Below are 16,775 nucleotides of genomic sequence, written 5' to 3'. Positions count from 1 at the left end.
GACTGCCTTAGCACCCCTGCTGCGCCACTGACAGGGAGCCAGTCGAGGTAAGTCCGCACCCTAACCCCACACACCAATCCCCTGTGCCAGCCCTGAGCCCCCGCCAAATTCAGAGCCCCTTCCTGCACCCCAAACCCCTCATACCCAGCCCCACCCCAGAGCCTGCACCCCCAGCCCAGAGTCATGACCCCCTCCTGCACACCAATCCCCTGCCCCAGCCCTGAACCACTCTCACACCCCAATCCCTTCATCCCCAACTCCGTTGGGTCATGGGCATCAACAATTTCCTTCAACTGGGTTTTACTACACACAGTGAAAGACATCAACATCCTGTATTCGGCACTTGAGCTAGATCAATTATATTATTAAACAGTAGTTTAAACACACAGCGTAGCGATAGCTGAACAGCCAATGAGGACAAGCTACTACTTTATCAAATATTACAGTCTGCTTCTCTAGCTGCCCAAGTGGAGACTTATTTGCATAAACTTTATTTGCCTAAAGTAAGCACATCATTACAACAGAGTGACAATAATGGGATGCACTCAGCTAGTAGCACAAATGAAAGCACTGTAATAATTTCCCTGTGTTGTTAAAGGAACTTGACCTACATTTAAAAAAAAAAAAAAAAAAAACAGGACACAAAAGAAACACACATTCAGTTAAGTCTTGTATTTTCACTCCCAATACAAAAAAAACAAACAGAGCAGCTACATATGGCTATAAAAACTATTCCAGGGCTATTAGTACACATGGCATTATATCAGATGTCCACTTTAAAATGCCACAAGTAGTAGTTTCCCTTCCTGCTACTCAGATATATAGAAGGTAAATTAATTTTTAAAAAACCCTCTCACCTTCATTTCTTCAAATGGATGTATCATTGGATCCAGGTACAAAGTGAAAGGGAGAACACATCTTCAGTAAAGTATATATTTAATATTTTTAAAACAATATTTTGAAACTTTTAAGTTCAAAATTTAATTCTCAAGCTCATAACTTGGGAAGCAAAATTTTCAATAAGCTTACTTTTGTCACCTTGTCAAATTTAGTACCAATGGAGTCTCTGAAAAAAGTCTAAAATCATTGAGAAACAAGTTTGTGCTATAATAGGAAGAATTTATTTATTCCAGTCCCTCTCCTCAGCCCCATCTCACTATCTTTAAAACCTTATTGCATTAAAGGAGCACCATGGTGTTTGACAGGCCTCTCTTTCCTTTCTTGCATCCTGCCTGCCCTCACCCCCTTTTTTGTTCAGATCAACAATATAATCAAAATTGTATTTCTAGTATGATTTGAAGAAAAAGAACTACAAAAATGTTGAATGTAAATCATGTGAGTTTAATATTTTCAAGCTGACACTGTTAATCACAAGTGTGTAAAAATTCTATGTCCATTTGAAAGGAGAACCCACCTTCATAAACATTTAGTCAAAACTGGAAAAAAATTAAGCATTTAAAATTACTTCCTTCAATTTACACACCTTCTCTATGCAGCCCTTTGTTTCCACTGCAAACCATACTGGAATCCTTGTGTAAAGGAAGTTGCCTCCTAGCTGCAAATGGGCTACACTGGCAGTATCTGAGAGATCCAGATGTCTGCAGTGGTTAAAACAAAATGTTCAGCTTTGGGTGCATATTTAGCCTCTCCGTGCAAGACATTTTTTCACAAAGAAGGCAGAGTAAGAGTGCACATAGCAACAACACTCACAGCTGATTGGGTGGAAGGCGTGCTTAAACCTTTTACTGCTCATAAGGTCTACTACAGTTTCCTGTCTGCTTGGCAGCAGTATCTTGTTTTCTTTTCTCCTCTTGTGAACTCAGCTGTGTTTGGGAAAGCAGAGAGGAAAGAACAGCAAAAGACCAGTACAAAGTATTAGAAGCTACTAAAAATGGTACTAAAGTGCTTTTAAAAATAAAAATATATAAACTGACCTAATTATTTACTTACAGCATTGTATGAAGGGTGAAGTGTCAGGGAATTCACTTGTTACACTGTATAAAGATTTCACAGTATTACATTTACACAGAGAAACACTTACACAGAAGAATCCTTAGTGCACAATTAGATTTACACAGAGGAACTCCTAGTGCAAGGAAATAATTCACAATTAAAAATAACCCTACCAAATAAGAGTATCAATTGACAATAAGGACACATACTAGATCACAGTAAACTGAATACTAGACAGGCAAAATTACAAAACGCTGTGCAATGGGAAAAATATGTACACATTCTTACATAGAAAACCCCTGTGGTTTAGCCAAGTATATATATGGACATTTTACCATGTATACCAATTAACTATGTATTCAGAGTGTGTGTAGGAAAAGTTACCCAATTTTTACATATCAACAGATCTCTGTGCCATTAGCGATGATGGAGGACAGAAGCAATCCCAGAGTACTGGAAAATGGCACATATAGCACCTATCTATAAAAGAGGAATAAGGACAGCCTAGGGAATTATAGACCACTCAGCTTAACTTCAGTAATCCAAAAAAAAATGGAGCAAATAATCAACAATTTGTAAGCACAAGATAATAAGGTGATAAGTAACCATCAACATGGATTTTTCAAAAACAAACCAACCTAACATCCTTCTTTGATAGGTTAAAAAGACTTACGGATAGGGGAGAAGCAGTATATGTGATACATCTCAATTTTAGTACGGCTTTTGATACTGGCTCACATGACCTTCTCATAAACAAACTAGGGAAATATAGCCTAGACTAACCTCCTTTAAGGTGGGTGCACAACTGACTGGAAAAACCACACTCAGAGAGTAGTTATCAATGGTTCACAGTCTAGCTATAATGGCATATCGAGTGATGTCCCGCAGGGATCTTGGGTCCAATTCTATTCAATGTCTTTATAAATAATTTGGATAAGTACATTTATAAAGCGTGCGGATGATACCAAACTGGGAGGGGCAGTAAGCACACTGGAGAACAGGACTAGAATTCAAAATGAGCTTGAGAAACTGAAGAAATAGTCTGATATCAATAGGATGAAATTCAATAAGGATAAATGCAGTGTACTACACTTAGGAAAGAATAATCACCTGCACAAATACAACCTGGGAAATTACTGCCTAGGAAGGAGTACTGAAGAAAATAATCTGGCATTTATAGTGGATCACAAGCTAAATATGAGTCAACAACAGAATACTGTTGCTAAAAGAACGAACATCATTCTGAGTATCAGAGGGGTAGCCGTGTTAGTCTGGATCTGTAAAAGCAGCAAAGAATCCTATGGCACCTTATAGACTAACGGACGTTTTGGAGCATGAGCTTTCGTGGGTGAATACCCACTTCTTCAGATGCATGTGGTGGAAATATCCAGGGGCAGGTATATATATGCTAGCAAGCAAGCTAGAGATAACGAGGTCAGTTCAATCAGGGAGGATGAGGCCCTGTTCTAGTAGTTGAGGTGTGAAAACCAAGAGAGGAGAAACTGGTTCTGTAGTTGGCAAGCCATTCACAGTCTTTGTTCAATCCTGAGGTGATGGTGTCAAATTTGCAGATGAACTGAAGCTCAGCAGTTTCTCTTTGAAGTCTGGTCCTGAAGTTTTTTTGCTGCAGGATGGCCACCTTAAGGTCTGCTATAGTGTGGCCAGGGAGGTTGAAGTGCTCTCCTACAGGTTTTTGTATATTGCCATTCCTAATGTCTGATTTGTGTCCATTTATTTTTTCCGTAGAGACTGTCCAGTTTGGCCGATGTACATAGCAGAGGGGCATTGCTGGCATATGATGGCATATATTACATTGGTGGATGTGCAGGTGAATGAACCAGTGATGGTGTGGCTGATCTGGTTAGGTCCTGTGATGGTGTCGCTGGTGTAGATATGTGGACAGAGTTGGCATCGAGGTTTGTTGCATGGATTGGTTCCTGAGCTAGAGTTATTATGGTGCGGTGTGCAGTTACTGGTGAGAATATGTTTCAGGTTGGCAGGTTGTCTGTGGGCAAGGACTGGCCTGCCACCCAAGGCCTGTGAAAGTGTGGGATCATTGTCCAGGATGGGTTGTAGATCCTTGATGATGCGTTGGAGGGGTTTTAGCTGAGGGCTGTATGTGATGGCCAGTGGAGTCCTGTTGGTTTCTTTCTTGGGTTTGTCTTGCAGTAGGAGGCTTCTGGGTACACGTCTGGCTCTGTTTCCTTATTTCCTCGTGCAGGTATTGTAGTTTTGAGAATGGTTGGTGGAGATTTTGTAGGTGTTGGTCTCTGTCTGAGGGGTTAGAGCAGATGCGGTTGTACCTCAGTGCTTGGCTGTAGACAATGGATCGTGTGATGTGCCCGGGATGGAAGCTGGAGGCATGAAGGTAGGCATAGCGGTCGGTGGGTTTTCGATATAGGGTGGTGTTAATGTGACCATCGGATGACATCTTCATCATCTGGACCCATGGGAAGGAGACTCTGGAAAAATTCCACCACGATTTCAACAGCTTCCACCCCAGCATCAACCTCAGCCTGGACCAATCTACACGGGAGGTCCACTTTCTTGACACCACGGTGCAAATAAGTGATGGTCACATTAACACCACCCTATATCAAAAACCCACCGACCGCTATGCCTACCTTCATGCCTCCAGCTTCCATCCCGGGCACATCACACGATCCATTGTCTACAGCCAAGCACTGAGGTACAACCACATCTGCTCTAACCCCTCAGACAGAGACCAACACCTACAAAATCTCCACCAAGCATTCTCAAAACTACAATACCTGCACGAGGAAATAAGGAAACAGATCAACAGAGCCAGACGTGTACCCAGAAGCCTCCTACTGCAAGACAAACCCAAGAAAGAAACCAACAGGACTCCACTGGCCATCACATACAGCCCCCAGCTAAAACCCCTCCAACGCATCATCAAGGATCTACAACCCATCCTGGACAATGATCCCACACTTTCACAGGCCTTGGGTGGCAGGCCAGTCCTTGCCCACAGACAACCTGCCAACCTGAAACATATTCTCACCAGTAACTGCACACCGCACCATAATAACTCTAGCTCAGGAACCAATCCATGCAACAAACCTCGATGCCAACTCTGCCCACATATCTACACCAGCGACACCATCACAGGACCTAACCAGATCAGCCACACCATCACTGGTTCATTCACCTGCACATCCACCAATGTAATATACGCCATCATATGCCAGCAATGCCCCTCTGCTATGTACATTGGCCAAACTGGACAGTCTCTACGGAAAAAGATAAATGGACACAAATCAGACATTAGGAATGGCAATATACAAAAACCTGTAGGACAGCACTTCAACCTCCCTGGCCACACTATAGCAGACCTTAAGGTGGCCATCCTGCAGCAAAAAAACTTCAGGACCAGACTTCAAAGAGAAACTGCTGAGCTTCAGTTCATCTGCAAATTTGACACCATCACCTCAGGATTGAACAAAGACTGTGAATGGCTTGCCAACTACAGAACCAGTTTCTCCTCTCTTGGTTTTCACACCTCAACTACTAGAACAGGGCCTCATCCTCCCTGATTGAACTAACCTCGTTATCTCTAGCTTGCTTGCTAGCATATATATACCTGCCCCTGGATATTTCCACCACATGCATCTGAAGAAGTGGGTATTCACCCACGAAAGCTCATGCTCCAAAACGTCTGTTAGTCTATAAGGTGCCACAGGATTCTTTGCTGCTTTTACATCATTCTGAGATGATTTAGCAGGAGTTTTGTGAGCAAGACATGAGAAGTAATTCTTCCACTCTACTCAGCACTGATAATGCCTCAACTGGAGTACTGTGTCCAGTTCTGGGCACCACAATTTGGGAAAGATTGGACTTTCTCCAATTTGTCCATGAGAAGAACAACAAAAATGATTACAAAGTCTAAAAAACATGACCTATGAAGAAAGACTGAAAAAACTGGGTTTGTTTAGTTTAGAGAAGAGAAAAGAAGACTGAGGAGGGACATGAAAACAGTTTTCAAGTAGGTAAAAGGTTGTTATAAAGAGCAGGGTGATGAATTGTTCTCCTTATCCACTGAGGACAGGACAAAGGGTAATGGGCTCGCTTCGCAGCAAGAGAAATTTAGTTTAGACATTAGGAAAAACTTCCTAACTGAAAGGGTAGTTAAACACTGGAAAAAATTACCTAGGGTACAACCACGCCACAAAGAAAAACCTGGGGCACCAAGTGTCAGGGCCAGATTAACTGACTCTGGCTCACTGATTTTGGGCTGTAGAGCTAAAAAAAAAAAGCAGCATAGACTTTTGGGCTTGGACTAGAACCCAGGTTCTGAGACCCTCCCTGGGTTTCAGAGCCTGGGCTCTAGCCCAAGCCCAAATGTCTACACTGCTATTTTTAGCCCAGGAGCCCAGGCTGAGAGAACCCAAGTCAATTGACCCAGTCTCTGAGATTTGTTTTTCTTTGCAGTATAGAAATCCCAAAGTCTACATCCCAGCCAATGCAAACTTACTTCCTAAAACATGTTCTAGTTCTTTGTCTAGTCCAGTTTTTTAAATGACTCAAGTGGAAGACAATTACAGTCTAATAGTTCTCACCATTAGAACACACACACTGGGTGAGGAAAATTTTCATCCCATTATTCATTCTCATACCTCTTTGCACTACGTACTCTAATTCTTAGACCTACTTGGTATTTACATTCTTTAAAAATGGCTGTCTTAGTAGCTATCTGGCCATGCTATAAATATTTTGATTTTAATCTTTCCTCACAGGTTATTCTATTCAGCCCTTTAATCATCTGTTGCTCTTCACACAAATCCAATTTGTTTTGATATTTCTAATGTTGTAGAGCCCAATAATGCATGCGGTAGTCTAGACGCAGTCTCAATAGCAACTTTGCTATGTTACTAAATTTTACTGTGTTGCAAAACAACTACGAAAAAAGAAAATTAGCTGCCACAATACTGGCCATAACTTTGTAGTCAATGTAGACCAGGCCTCATTGTGTGCATCATGTCTGCAATTGCACATCAAGCAGCATACTTTAACTGTGCCTTCCAGCGCATCCAAAATATATCTCATAACAACACAGCTGCTGACATGTCTCAAATGGAAAGGGGTAACTAGTGGTGTTCCCCAAGGGTCAGTCCTAGGACCAATCCTATTCAATTTATTCATAAATGATCTGGAGAAAGGGGTAAACAGTGAGGTGGCAAAGTTTGCAGATGATACTAAACTACTCAAGATAGTTAAGACCAAAGCAGATTGTGAAGAACTTGAAGAAGATCACTCAAAACTAAGTGATTGGGCAACAAAATGTCAAATGAAATGTAATGTGGATAAACGTAAAGTAATGCGCATTGGAAAAGATAACCCCAACTATACATACAATATAATGGGGGCTAATTTAGCTACAATGAGTCAGGAAAAAGATCTTGGCGTCATCGTGGATAGTTCTCTGAAGATGTCCACGCAGTGCGTAGAGGCGGTCAAAAAAGCAAACAGGATGTTAGGAATCATTAAAAAGGGGATAGAGAATAAGACTGAGAATATATTATTGCCCTTATATAAATCCATGATACGCCCACATCTCGAATACTGTGTACAGGTGTGGTCTCCTCACCTCAAAAAAGGTATTCTAGCACTAGAAAAGGTTCAGAAAAGGGCAACTAAAATGATTAGGGGTTTGGAGAAGGTCCCATACAAGGAAAGATTAAAGAGGCTAGGCCTCTTCAGCTTGGAAAAGAGGAGACTAAGGGGGGATATGATAGAGGTATATAAAATCATGAGTGATGTGGAGAAAGTGGATAAGGAAAAGTTATTTACTTATTCCCATAATACAAGAACTAGGGGTCACCAAATGAAATTAACAGGTAGCAGGTTTAAACAAATAAAAGGAAGTTCTTCTTCACACAGCGCACAGTCAACTTGTGGAACTCCTTACCTGAGGAGGTTGTGAAGGTTGGGACTATAATAATGTTTAAAAGGGAAATGGATAAATTCATGGTGACTAAGTCCATAAATGGCTATTAGCCAGGAAGGATAAAGAATGGTGTTTCTAGCCTCTGTTCATCAGAGGATGGAGATAGATGACAGGAGAGAGATCACTTGATCATTGCCTGTTAGCTTCACTCCCTTTGGGGCGCCTGGCATTGGCCACTGTCGGTAGACAGATACTGGGCTAGATGGACCTTTGGTCTGACCCAGTACAGCCATTCTTATGTTCTTAATGCCTGAAAGCATACCCAAACAAAAGAAGTACAATAGTCAGCCATGCTGAGCTTAGTGAATTTTAACCACTCAGCACAAGCATTTTCCAAAAAAAAAAAAAAAAAAGAAAAAAAAACCTGAACATTATGGAACAATAATTGACAAATACCAACACAAGGCTATTAAAATGAAACTGAAATGTTTAACCTTGAAGTGTTAGATTAATATTAGACTGAAATTCAGTTCCCTCTTCCCTATTCTTTCTTTCATCAAACTCCTCGCCCTCTACTTTTAAATACACAACTGCCTGCCTTATCCTAAAACAAGGATTGGCAACCTTTGGCACGCGGCCCACCAGGGTAAGCCCCTGGTGGGCTGGGCCAGTTTGTTTACCTGCCGCACCCACGGGTTCGGCCAATTGCGGCTCCCACTGGCCGCAGTTCCCCGTTTAAGGACAATGAGAGCTGCAGAAAGCATTGTGGGCCGAGGGATGTGTTAGCCGCCACTTCCTGCACCCCCACTGGCTTGGAGTGGCAAACTGCGGCCAGTGGGAGCCATGATTGGCCAAACCTGCGGACACGGCAGGTAAACAAACCGGCCCAGCCCACCAGGGTAACGGGCCACCTGCCAAAGGTTGCTGATCCCTGTCCTAAAACAAAACCTCCTGCTCTTCACTTCCAAATTCCTTAAGCATTGTAATCCACTCCTGCTGTTTCAACTTCATAACCAGTTAGGCCTGGTCCACTCTAGAAAATTAGGTCAGTTCAACTACGTCTGTCAGGGATGTGAAAAATCCACACCCCTAAGCAGTGTAGTTAAGCTGAACTAAGTCCCTGTGTTGACAGTGGTAGGTCGACAGAAGAATTTTTCCATCTACATAGCTACCACATCTCAGGGAGATGGATTACCTACACCAACAGGCGAGCCCCTCCCATCAGCATAGGTAGTGTTTACACTGAAGCACTACAGCAGTGCTACTTAGAGTTGCCAACTTTCTAATCATAGAAAACCAAACATCCCTGCCCTGCCCCTTCTGAGGCCCTGCCCCCTGATTGCTCCATACCCCCTCCCTCTGTCTCTCGCTCTCCCCCACGCTCTCTCACTTACACCGGGCTGGGGCAGTGGGTTGGGGTGTGGGAGGGTAAGGGCTCCACCTGGGGGAGCAGGCTCTGGGGTGGGGCCAGGGATGAGAGGCTTGGGGTGCAGAAGAGGGTTCTGGGCTAGGGTAGAGGGTGCGGGGGGGTATGGGCTCTGGGGGGCAGCCTCTGGATGGGGCCAGAATGAGGGTTTCAGGGTGCAGGAGAGGGCTCTAGGCTGGACCAGGGTGCAGGAGGGGGTGAGGGCTCCAGCGGAGGGTGCAGGCTCTGAGGTTGGGCCAGGGATGAGGGGTTTGGGTTGCAGGAGGATGCTCCGGGCTGGGACAAGGGATTGGGGTGCTGGGGAGGTGACGGCTCCCACTGGAGATGTGGGCTCTGGGGTGGGTCCGGGGATGAGCGGTTTGGGGTGCAGGAGAGGGGGTTGGGGTGAGCAGTGCAGGGTCCTGGTGGCACTTACTGCGGCTCCCAGGAAGCGGACAGCATGTTCAGTCCCCAGGTGTATGGGCAGCCAGGGAGGCTCCATGTACTGTCCTCGCGCCTGCAGGTGCCTCCCCCACAGCTCCCATTGGTCGCAGTTCCTGGCCAATGGGAGCTGTTGAGCCAGCACTTGGAGCAGGGGCAGTGAAACCTTCACGGCCGTCCATGTGCCTAGGGGCCGCAGGGACCTGGCAGCCACTTCCAGGACCCACACAGAACCAGGGCAGGCAGGGAGCCTGCCTTAGCTCCGGGTCCCCGTTGTACTACCAACCAGACTTAACAGTTCAGTCGGCGCCACCAGATTCCCTTTTCCATCGGGTGTTCCAGTCGAAAACCAGACACCTGGCAACCCTGGTGCTATTATAGCGCTTTCAGTGTAGAAAGCCCTACTCTATTCTTGAATTACTGTAATCTGTCTTTTACCTCTATACTTCAGCAAAACCTCTCTCTACAAAGGTCATTAATGACCATTTCTTAGTCAGATATGGGCCTCTTGTCAGCCGTTGGCCTCCTTGAATTACTATATTGTATTTTGTTGATAGAAAATAAGTTTTATTAAATTATTTGCAGGTGAAATAAGTTTGGCTCAATGCTGTACGAGAGATACATGTTACATAACAAGGCATCATGAACAGAGTGTGTGTGAGCTTCTAAACAAAGCTGATTTCATGGCACAGCATGAGCCTTCAACAATTATACATTTTTGCAGCATTAGAAAACAACAGTGGTTTTCAAATTACATTTAAAAAAAAAATCCAAACACCCCTAAAGGAATTAGAATTAAATTTTCCATTGAAACTAAATTCTTCAGTACTCTTCCAACCTCTTTGGCCCATCTGCAGTTGTTATATCTGAACATTCCAAGTACTGCATGAGAATAGTTATTACTGTAGCTATGGCAGCAACCGTTGTTAATCACCCCTCTCTTCATACTCCTAACTTTCCAGATGTATTCCTTTTGGGCTTCAATTTTCCTGTTTCGTCTCTGCTCAATGCTGAAATTTGAATAGAATCCTTTTGACCCCTTCTGAGTTATAAGTAGTGCAATGGAGAGGCGAGGGAATAACATTTTTCCCCTCAACGTAAAAAAAAAACCCTCCCCAAATCATGTTTTTATTGAAAAACAACAACATCTGAAGTTTGAAACCTGGCATGAAAAATATTCTTAATAAAATCTGTGTACCTTATTAGGGTTGGGGGGAAAAAAGTGCAAATTAAAGTTAAAATCATTAAGGGGCAGAGAGGAAGATTCACTCCTAAGCAGGCTCAATAGGTATCTGCTATTATTTTAGCTGAACGGTAATTAATCTTATCCTTCTCTGTTCAGGCTGATCCCGATAGTCTAGTCCCTACTCAGGCCTGGTCTACACTACGCATTTAAACCGATTTTAGCAGCATTAAACCGATTTAACCCTGCAACCGTCCACACAACGAGGCCCTTTATATCGATATAAAGGGCACTTTAAACTGGTTTCTGTACTCCTCCCCGACGAGAGGAGTAGCGCTGAAATCGGTATTATCACATCGGATTAGGGTTAGTGTGGCCGCAAATCGATGGTATTGGCCTCCGGGCGATATCCCACAGTGCACCATTGTGACTGCTCTGGACAGCAATCCAAACTCGGATGCACTGGCCAGGTAAACAGGAAAAGCCCCGCGAACTTTTGAATTTCATTTCCTGTTTGCCCAGCATGGAGCTCTGATCAGCACGGGTGGCCATGCAGTCCCAAATCCAAAAAGAGCTGCAGCATGGTCCGTACAGGAGATACTGAATCTGATTGCTGTATAGGGAGACAAATCTGTTCTATCACAGCTCCGTTACAGAAGACGAAATGACGAAGCATTTGAAAAAAATCTCCAGGCTATGATAGACAGAGGCCACAGCACAGTGCTGCGTGACAAGTGTAACGGAAAGCCAAAGAATCAAATGGACGCTCATGGAGGGAGGGAGGGGGTACTGAGGACTCCAGCTATCCTATGGTCCCCGCAGTCTCCGAAAAGTATTTGCATTCTTGGCTGAGCTCCCAATGCCTGTAGGGTCAAACACATTGTCCAGGGTGTTTCAGGCTATATGTCATCAATTTACCCCCCATCCGCCCCTTGAAAGAAAAGGGAAAAAAATCGTTTCTTTACTTTTTTATATGTCACCCTATGTCTACTGCATGCTGCTGGTAGATGCGATGCTGCGGCAATGAATAGCAGCATCCTCTCCCCTCCTCTCCCCGGTGGCAGACAGTACAATGTGACTGCTATCCATTGTCATCATCAGCCTATGAGTGCTCCTGGCTGTCCTCAGGTGAGGTCGGCCTGGGGCGCCTGGGTAAAAATAGGAATGACTCCCAGTCATTCCTGGTAGATGGTACAGAACGGCTGGTAACCGTCCTCATCATAGCAACTGGGGGCTGAGTTCTATCAGCCCCCCCCCCGCCCTTTCATGTCTAAAGGAAACATTCTGTACTGCCTGGACTATCATAGCAGCTGGAAGCTGCCTCCCCCTCATTTTATCTCACTGAAAAGTCAGTGTTTCTTATTCCTGCATTCTTCTTTATTACTTCATCACACAAATGGGGGACACTGCCACGGTAGCCCAGAAAGGTTGAGGGAGAAGGGAATCAACGGGTTGGGTTGTTGCAGGGGCACCTCCTATGAACGGCATGCAGCTCATCACTTCTGCGGGATCTGACACGGAGCAGCTGTGCTCTCTGGTTCTCTAGTACACTTGCCCCATATTCTAGGCAGGACTGACTATTTTTAGATAAACCATAAAGGAAGGATTAACTCGGGGAATCATTCCCATTTTTGTCTTTGCGCCCCCGGCCGACCTCAGCTAAGGCCAGCCAGGAGCACCCATGACAGCAGCAGACGGTACTGAACGACTGATAACCGTCATCTCATCGCCAATTTACAACGGCACAGAAGGCGGGAACGACTCGTAACCATCTCTGCTACCTTGCAATGGCAAATGAATGCTGCTGTGTAGCGCTGCCGTATCGCCTCTGTCACCGGCATCCAGTACACATATGGTGACAGTGACAAAAGGCAAAACGGGCTCCATCGTTGCCATGCTGTGGCGTCTGCCAGGGCAATCCAGGGAAAAAAGGTGCGAAATGATTGTCTACCGTTGCTTCCACGGAGGAAGGAACGAGTGACATTTATCCAAAAATCACCCGCGACACTGTTTTTGCACCATCATGCATTGGGATCTCAACCCAGAATTCCAATGGGCGGGGGAGACTGCGGGAACTATGGGATAGCTACGGGATAGCTACCACAGTGCAACGCTCCGGAAATCGACACTAGCCTCAGTACATGGACGCACACCGCCGAATTAGAGTGCTTAGTGTGGACGCGTGCACTCGACTTTATACAATCTGTTTTACAAAACAGATTTACATAAAATCGGAATAATCCCGTAGTGTAGACATACCCTCAGTGACTACTGGTGTGAAATTCCCTTCTCTATGGAAACACAGTTTAAAAAAAAAAAAAGGAAAAAAAGAAAGGACACACACAGTCTTGCCATCAGACAACTCAAGCAGAAAGACAAAGCAGAGACTTAGGGGTGAGGTCAGGGGTTTCTCTTCAGTTGTGGATGCATTTTGAAGAATTAGACGACAGAGACAAGTAAACGTACTGCTGCCCTGTTTACCCAGACTTACAAAAAATGCTCAGACAAAACAACTAGAAGTAGAAATGGTGAAAACTAACCCCTTTTCCCTTGCCCATACATTTCACATCTTCCATAGAGAAGTAACTCAAGTGTTTTCCCTAACATCCCTTCCATCCACACACAAAATCCTCTTGCCTGAGTTTAGTGGCGCTTTCAACCCAGGAGAAGTGGCACAGTTGGTGGTCTGAGCTACAGCCTAGGTTCTACTTTCACTAGAGCTGCTAGCCTGTCCATTTTGCAGCAAGGATGCAAGCTAAACCACTCAAGTGCTGATAGTCCTCCAATACCTTCCCACAATTCATTGGAAAAAATCAGAGAGTGTCTCAGCATAAAGAGCCATGGGATATGCCCCCAGAAGTCTAGTAACACACATGAGTGAGTGTAGTGCCAGTAAGGACCCAGTATCTTGGGTATGGCTTTGAAGTGTGGATGCTCACACCCAGGCGAAGCTGAGTGCCAATCACCCAAGCTAACTCTGCAATGAACATATATTCTCAGATGTGAACTTTAAAGCCTAAATGGGATCACTATGGTCCTAATCCTGCTGCCACTGAAGATAATGGCAAAATCCACTGACCTCGGTGGAAGCACATCAGGGCCTTAAATGACATTAGGTACAAACTATTAAGGAGATTAATTTTTAAAATGCTAATATAATATTAACGCAGAATGGTTAATACAATATTTCCTGGAAGAATTTAAATATTTAAAAATAATTCTAAGGTCTAAACATACATGCCTCTTGCCCCTCAAGTATTTACAGAAGGACTTCTGAAAGCACAGTAACAGAAATATAGATCTGTTGATGCCTCCAAGCCACCATTATATTTATCATTTGTATTATGATAGCCCCAAGAAGCTCCATCTGAGATTGGAACCCCATGAATGAGGTCTTGTGCAAACAGACACATACAGTCCTTGCTATGAAGGCCTTACAGTGAATTTATCAAAAAGACAAAGGGTAGAAAGAAAAAAATAGAGGCAGAGAGGGGTGAAGGAACTTGCTCAAGGTCACAAAGCAGGTCAGTGGCAAAGCCAGGAACAGAAACCCAGGTCTCTTAATTCACAGCATTATGCCCTATCCACTACACCAGTGTTTCCCAAACTTGGGATGCTGCTTGTGTAGGGAAAGCCCTTGATCCCAGCCGGTTTGTTTACCTGCTGCACCTGCAGGTCTGGCCGATCATGGCTCCCACTGGCCGCGGTTCGCTGCTCCAGGCCAATGGGAGCTGCTGGAAGTGGCGTGGACCAAGGGACGTACTGGCTGCCACCTCCAGCAGCTCCCATTGGCTCCAATGGGAGCCACGATCAGCCGGACCTGCGGACATGGCAGGTAAACAAACCGGCCCAGCCCACATGAGGCTTTCCCTACGTGAGTGGCATCCCAAGTTTGGGAAACACTGCACTAGACCACGTTTCTATACCTTTTTGATTTTCTAATATGAGTGAGTAAATCATCTGTGCTTTTCCTCACCAATCAACACATTCCAACTTTTCCTTATTCTTACCAGAAATTAGCAATCTTTGACTTTGTTTTAAGGTGACTATAAATCTGAAACTTTTTGCAACACTAATGGTATTAAATTGTAAGTCAAATTATATTTCTATAACTAGAAACCTCTTTAAATATCTTACCTCTTCCTTCTGTCGAAGTGTAACCCTAAGGTTTTCCCACCCCACCTCTTAGACATTCTCACTGAAACTTAAGAAAAAAAAACTGCACTATTAAATAGACAGTTACCAACAAATTAGTTAACATTGCTGTCAGGTCCCTAGCTTTTTTATGTCCTGATTTTAAGAATGCAGCATTAACTTTGCATTAATGCAGTTGTCCGCAGCTAATATCACAAGCATATTAGATTTAGGATGTTAGAACTCTAGAGAAATAACAAATTAGGAAACAGAGCACTGATTAGTAGTGCAAACTATTTCTTCTTCACCCATGAGAGATTTGTTATGTAGCACGGAAAATCTTGAAAGATCGCATGCTATTAAAATATTCCAGAGCATGTAACCAAAAATATTATGCACCAGTAGTGCAGTTAAATAGTTCAGATGGAAACAGTGTTATGGAAATAAGCTGCATTATTTTGAATTTGTTCTTTTCAGAATCATTGCAGATAAAACTATACACACACCAATGATTTTGGATTTATTTGCAATGAGACTGTGATCATGTTCAGAACACAAATTAGGTTTTCCCCCCATTTTGCTACCTGAAGTGCTTTATTCACCTCCCTGACTGCATACGTAGTTATTCTCTCTACATTTCCCAAGCCCTTCTTGGAAACAGTCCCTCTATTCACCATTAGTATGGTTTCATTTTTTAGGTCTACATAATTTTAGAAGGTTCTCTGGCACAGTGTCCAACAGGTTTTTTTTCTCTACAATTGTTTAAAGCTGCTAACATTAAAAGTTAGGCCAATATTCATTGCTACAAAATCTACCAGAATAAATTAAAACAAATTCTATACATATATACATTATCTGCTGAGCAAAATTGTGTCAGAATTTTGATTTGGTCAAAATAACTAGTATAATTACATGAAAGTGGTTGGAGAACATTTGTGATGGTCATATCATTTAATTCAATTACTGTTTGTTTACAGGCAGCCTTTTAAAAAGTCTCTTTTAGAATTTCAGTATCAGCAAATTGTATATATAATCCAAGTATAAGTGTACATTGTTTACTGTGTATAACTGCATATATACCAAAGGAAGAGTGAAAAAGGCCAAAGAGAGGGAGTGAGGGATATGCTATGAATAGAGAATTTTCAGGAACTAGAAGTGAGATCGTATACACACACAAAGCCCCATATTGCTCCATTTGCATTCATGCAAATTGTTTATGTGATTAACTGCCTATTTATGCATGAAGTCCGATTTACTTGAGAAATTACAAGTGCAAAAGTGACTATTGAACTATATGTGCACTTCTGAGACCACTACACTACATGTTTGAAGACCTAATTTGGCCTTAATATATCAGCGGGGGAGGGGGGAGGGAGTGGAATTTTATTCTATAATGTACTTTAAACTGAAGTCAATCAGCAAAAGTTGTAAGGCAAGTAATTTGGGCCTAGCAGGCACTCAGCTCTTCTAATGACTTAAATGTGACCTCTAAAATTAAGAACGGGATAGCAATGCCTAAGATTCCATATATGTTGAACCCTAAGGATCTGACCCAGTGAAAAGTCCTACTTGACGTCAGTGAGTGCTAGATCAAGTCACAAGGGCCAAATCCACAGACCAGTGCACAGCTCAGTCCACACAACAGGGTTTCTGTAAGATCAAGGCTATACTAGAAACTTTTGCCAATTTTTGATATTGGCAAAAGCCCGAGCGTAGACACAGTGATACCAGAAAAAAACATACATTTGCCA

General features: G+C 43.5%; 1 protein-coding gene across 4 annotated transcripts in view; it reads right to left on the bottom strand.

The window, feature by feature from the left end:
- Positions 1–16,775, bottom strand: part of ATOSA (atos homolog A) — a 64,017-nt gene that overhangs the window by 38,760 nt on the left and 8,482 nt on the right. For 2 of the 4 annotated variants that reach the window (XM_050966884.1, XM_050966885.1), the window contains exon 1: positions 1,484–1,647. The exons of 1 other annotated variant lie outside the window; for it this stretch is intronic. In XM_050966884.1, the coding sequence (XP_050822841.1) occupies positions 1,484–1,520 (37 nt within the window). In that variant the 5' untranslated portion in view covers positions 1,521–1,647. Of the gene's footprint in view, positions 1–1,483; positions 1,648–16,775 lie in introns of those variants that run through there. One more of the 4 variants, XM_050966882.1, reaches the window with a different exon arrangement.

This window comes from Gopherus flavomarginatus, chromosome 9 (genome assembly GCF_025201925.1).
Source record: "Gopherus flavomarginatus isolate rGopFla2 chromosome 9, rGopFla2.mat.asm, whole genome shotgun sequence".
Classification (NCBI taxonomy): Eukaryota; Metazoa; Chordata; order Testudines; family Testudinidae; genus Gopherus; species Gopherus flavomarginatus.
The sequence above is the reverse complement of the archived record's forward strand: the minus strand, read 5'-3'. Positions and strand labels throughout refer to the sequence as shown.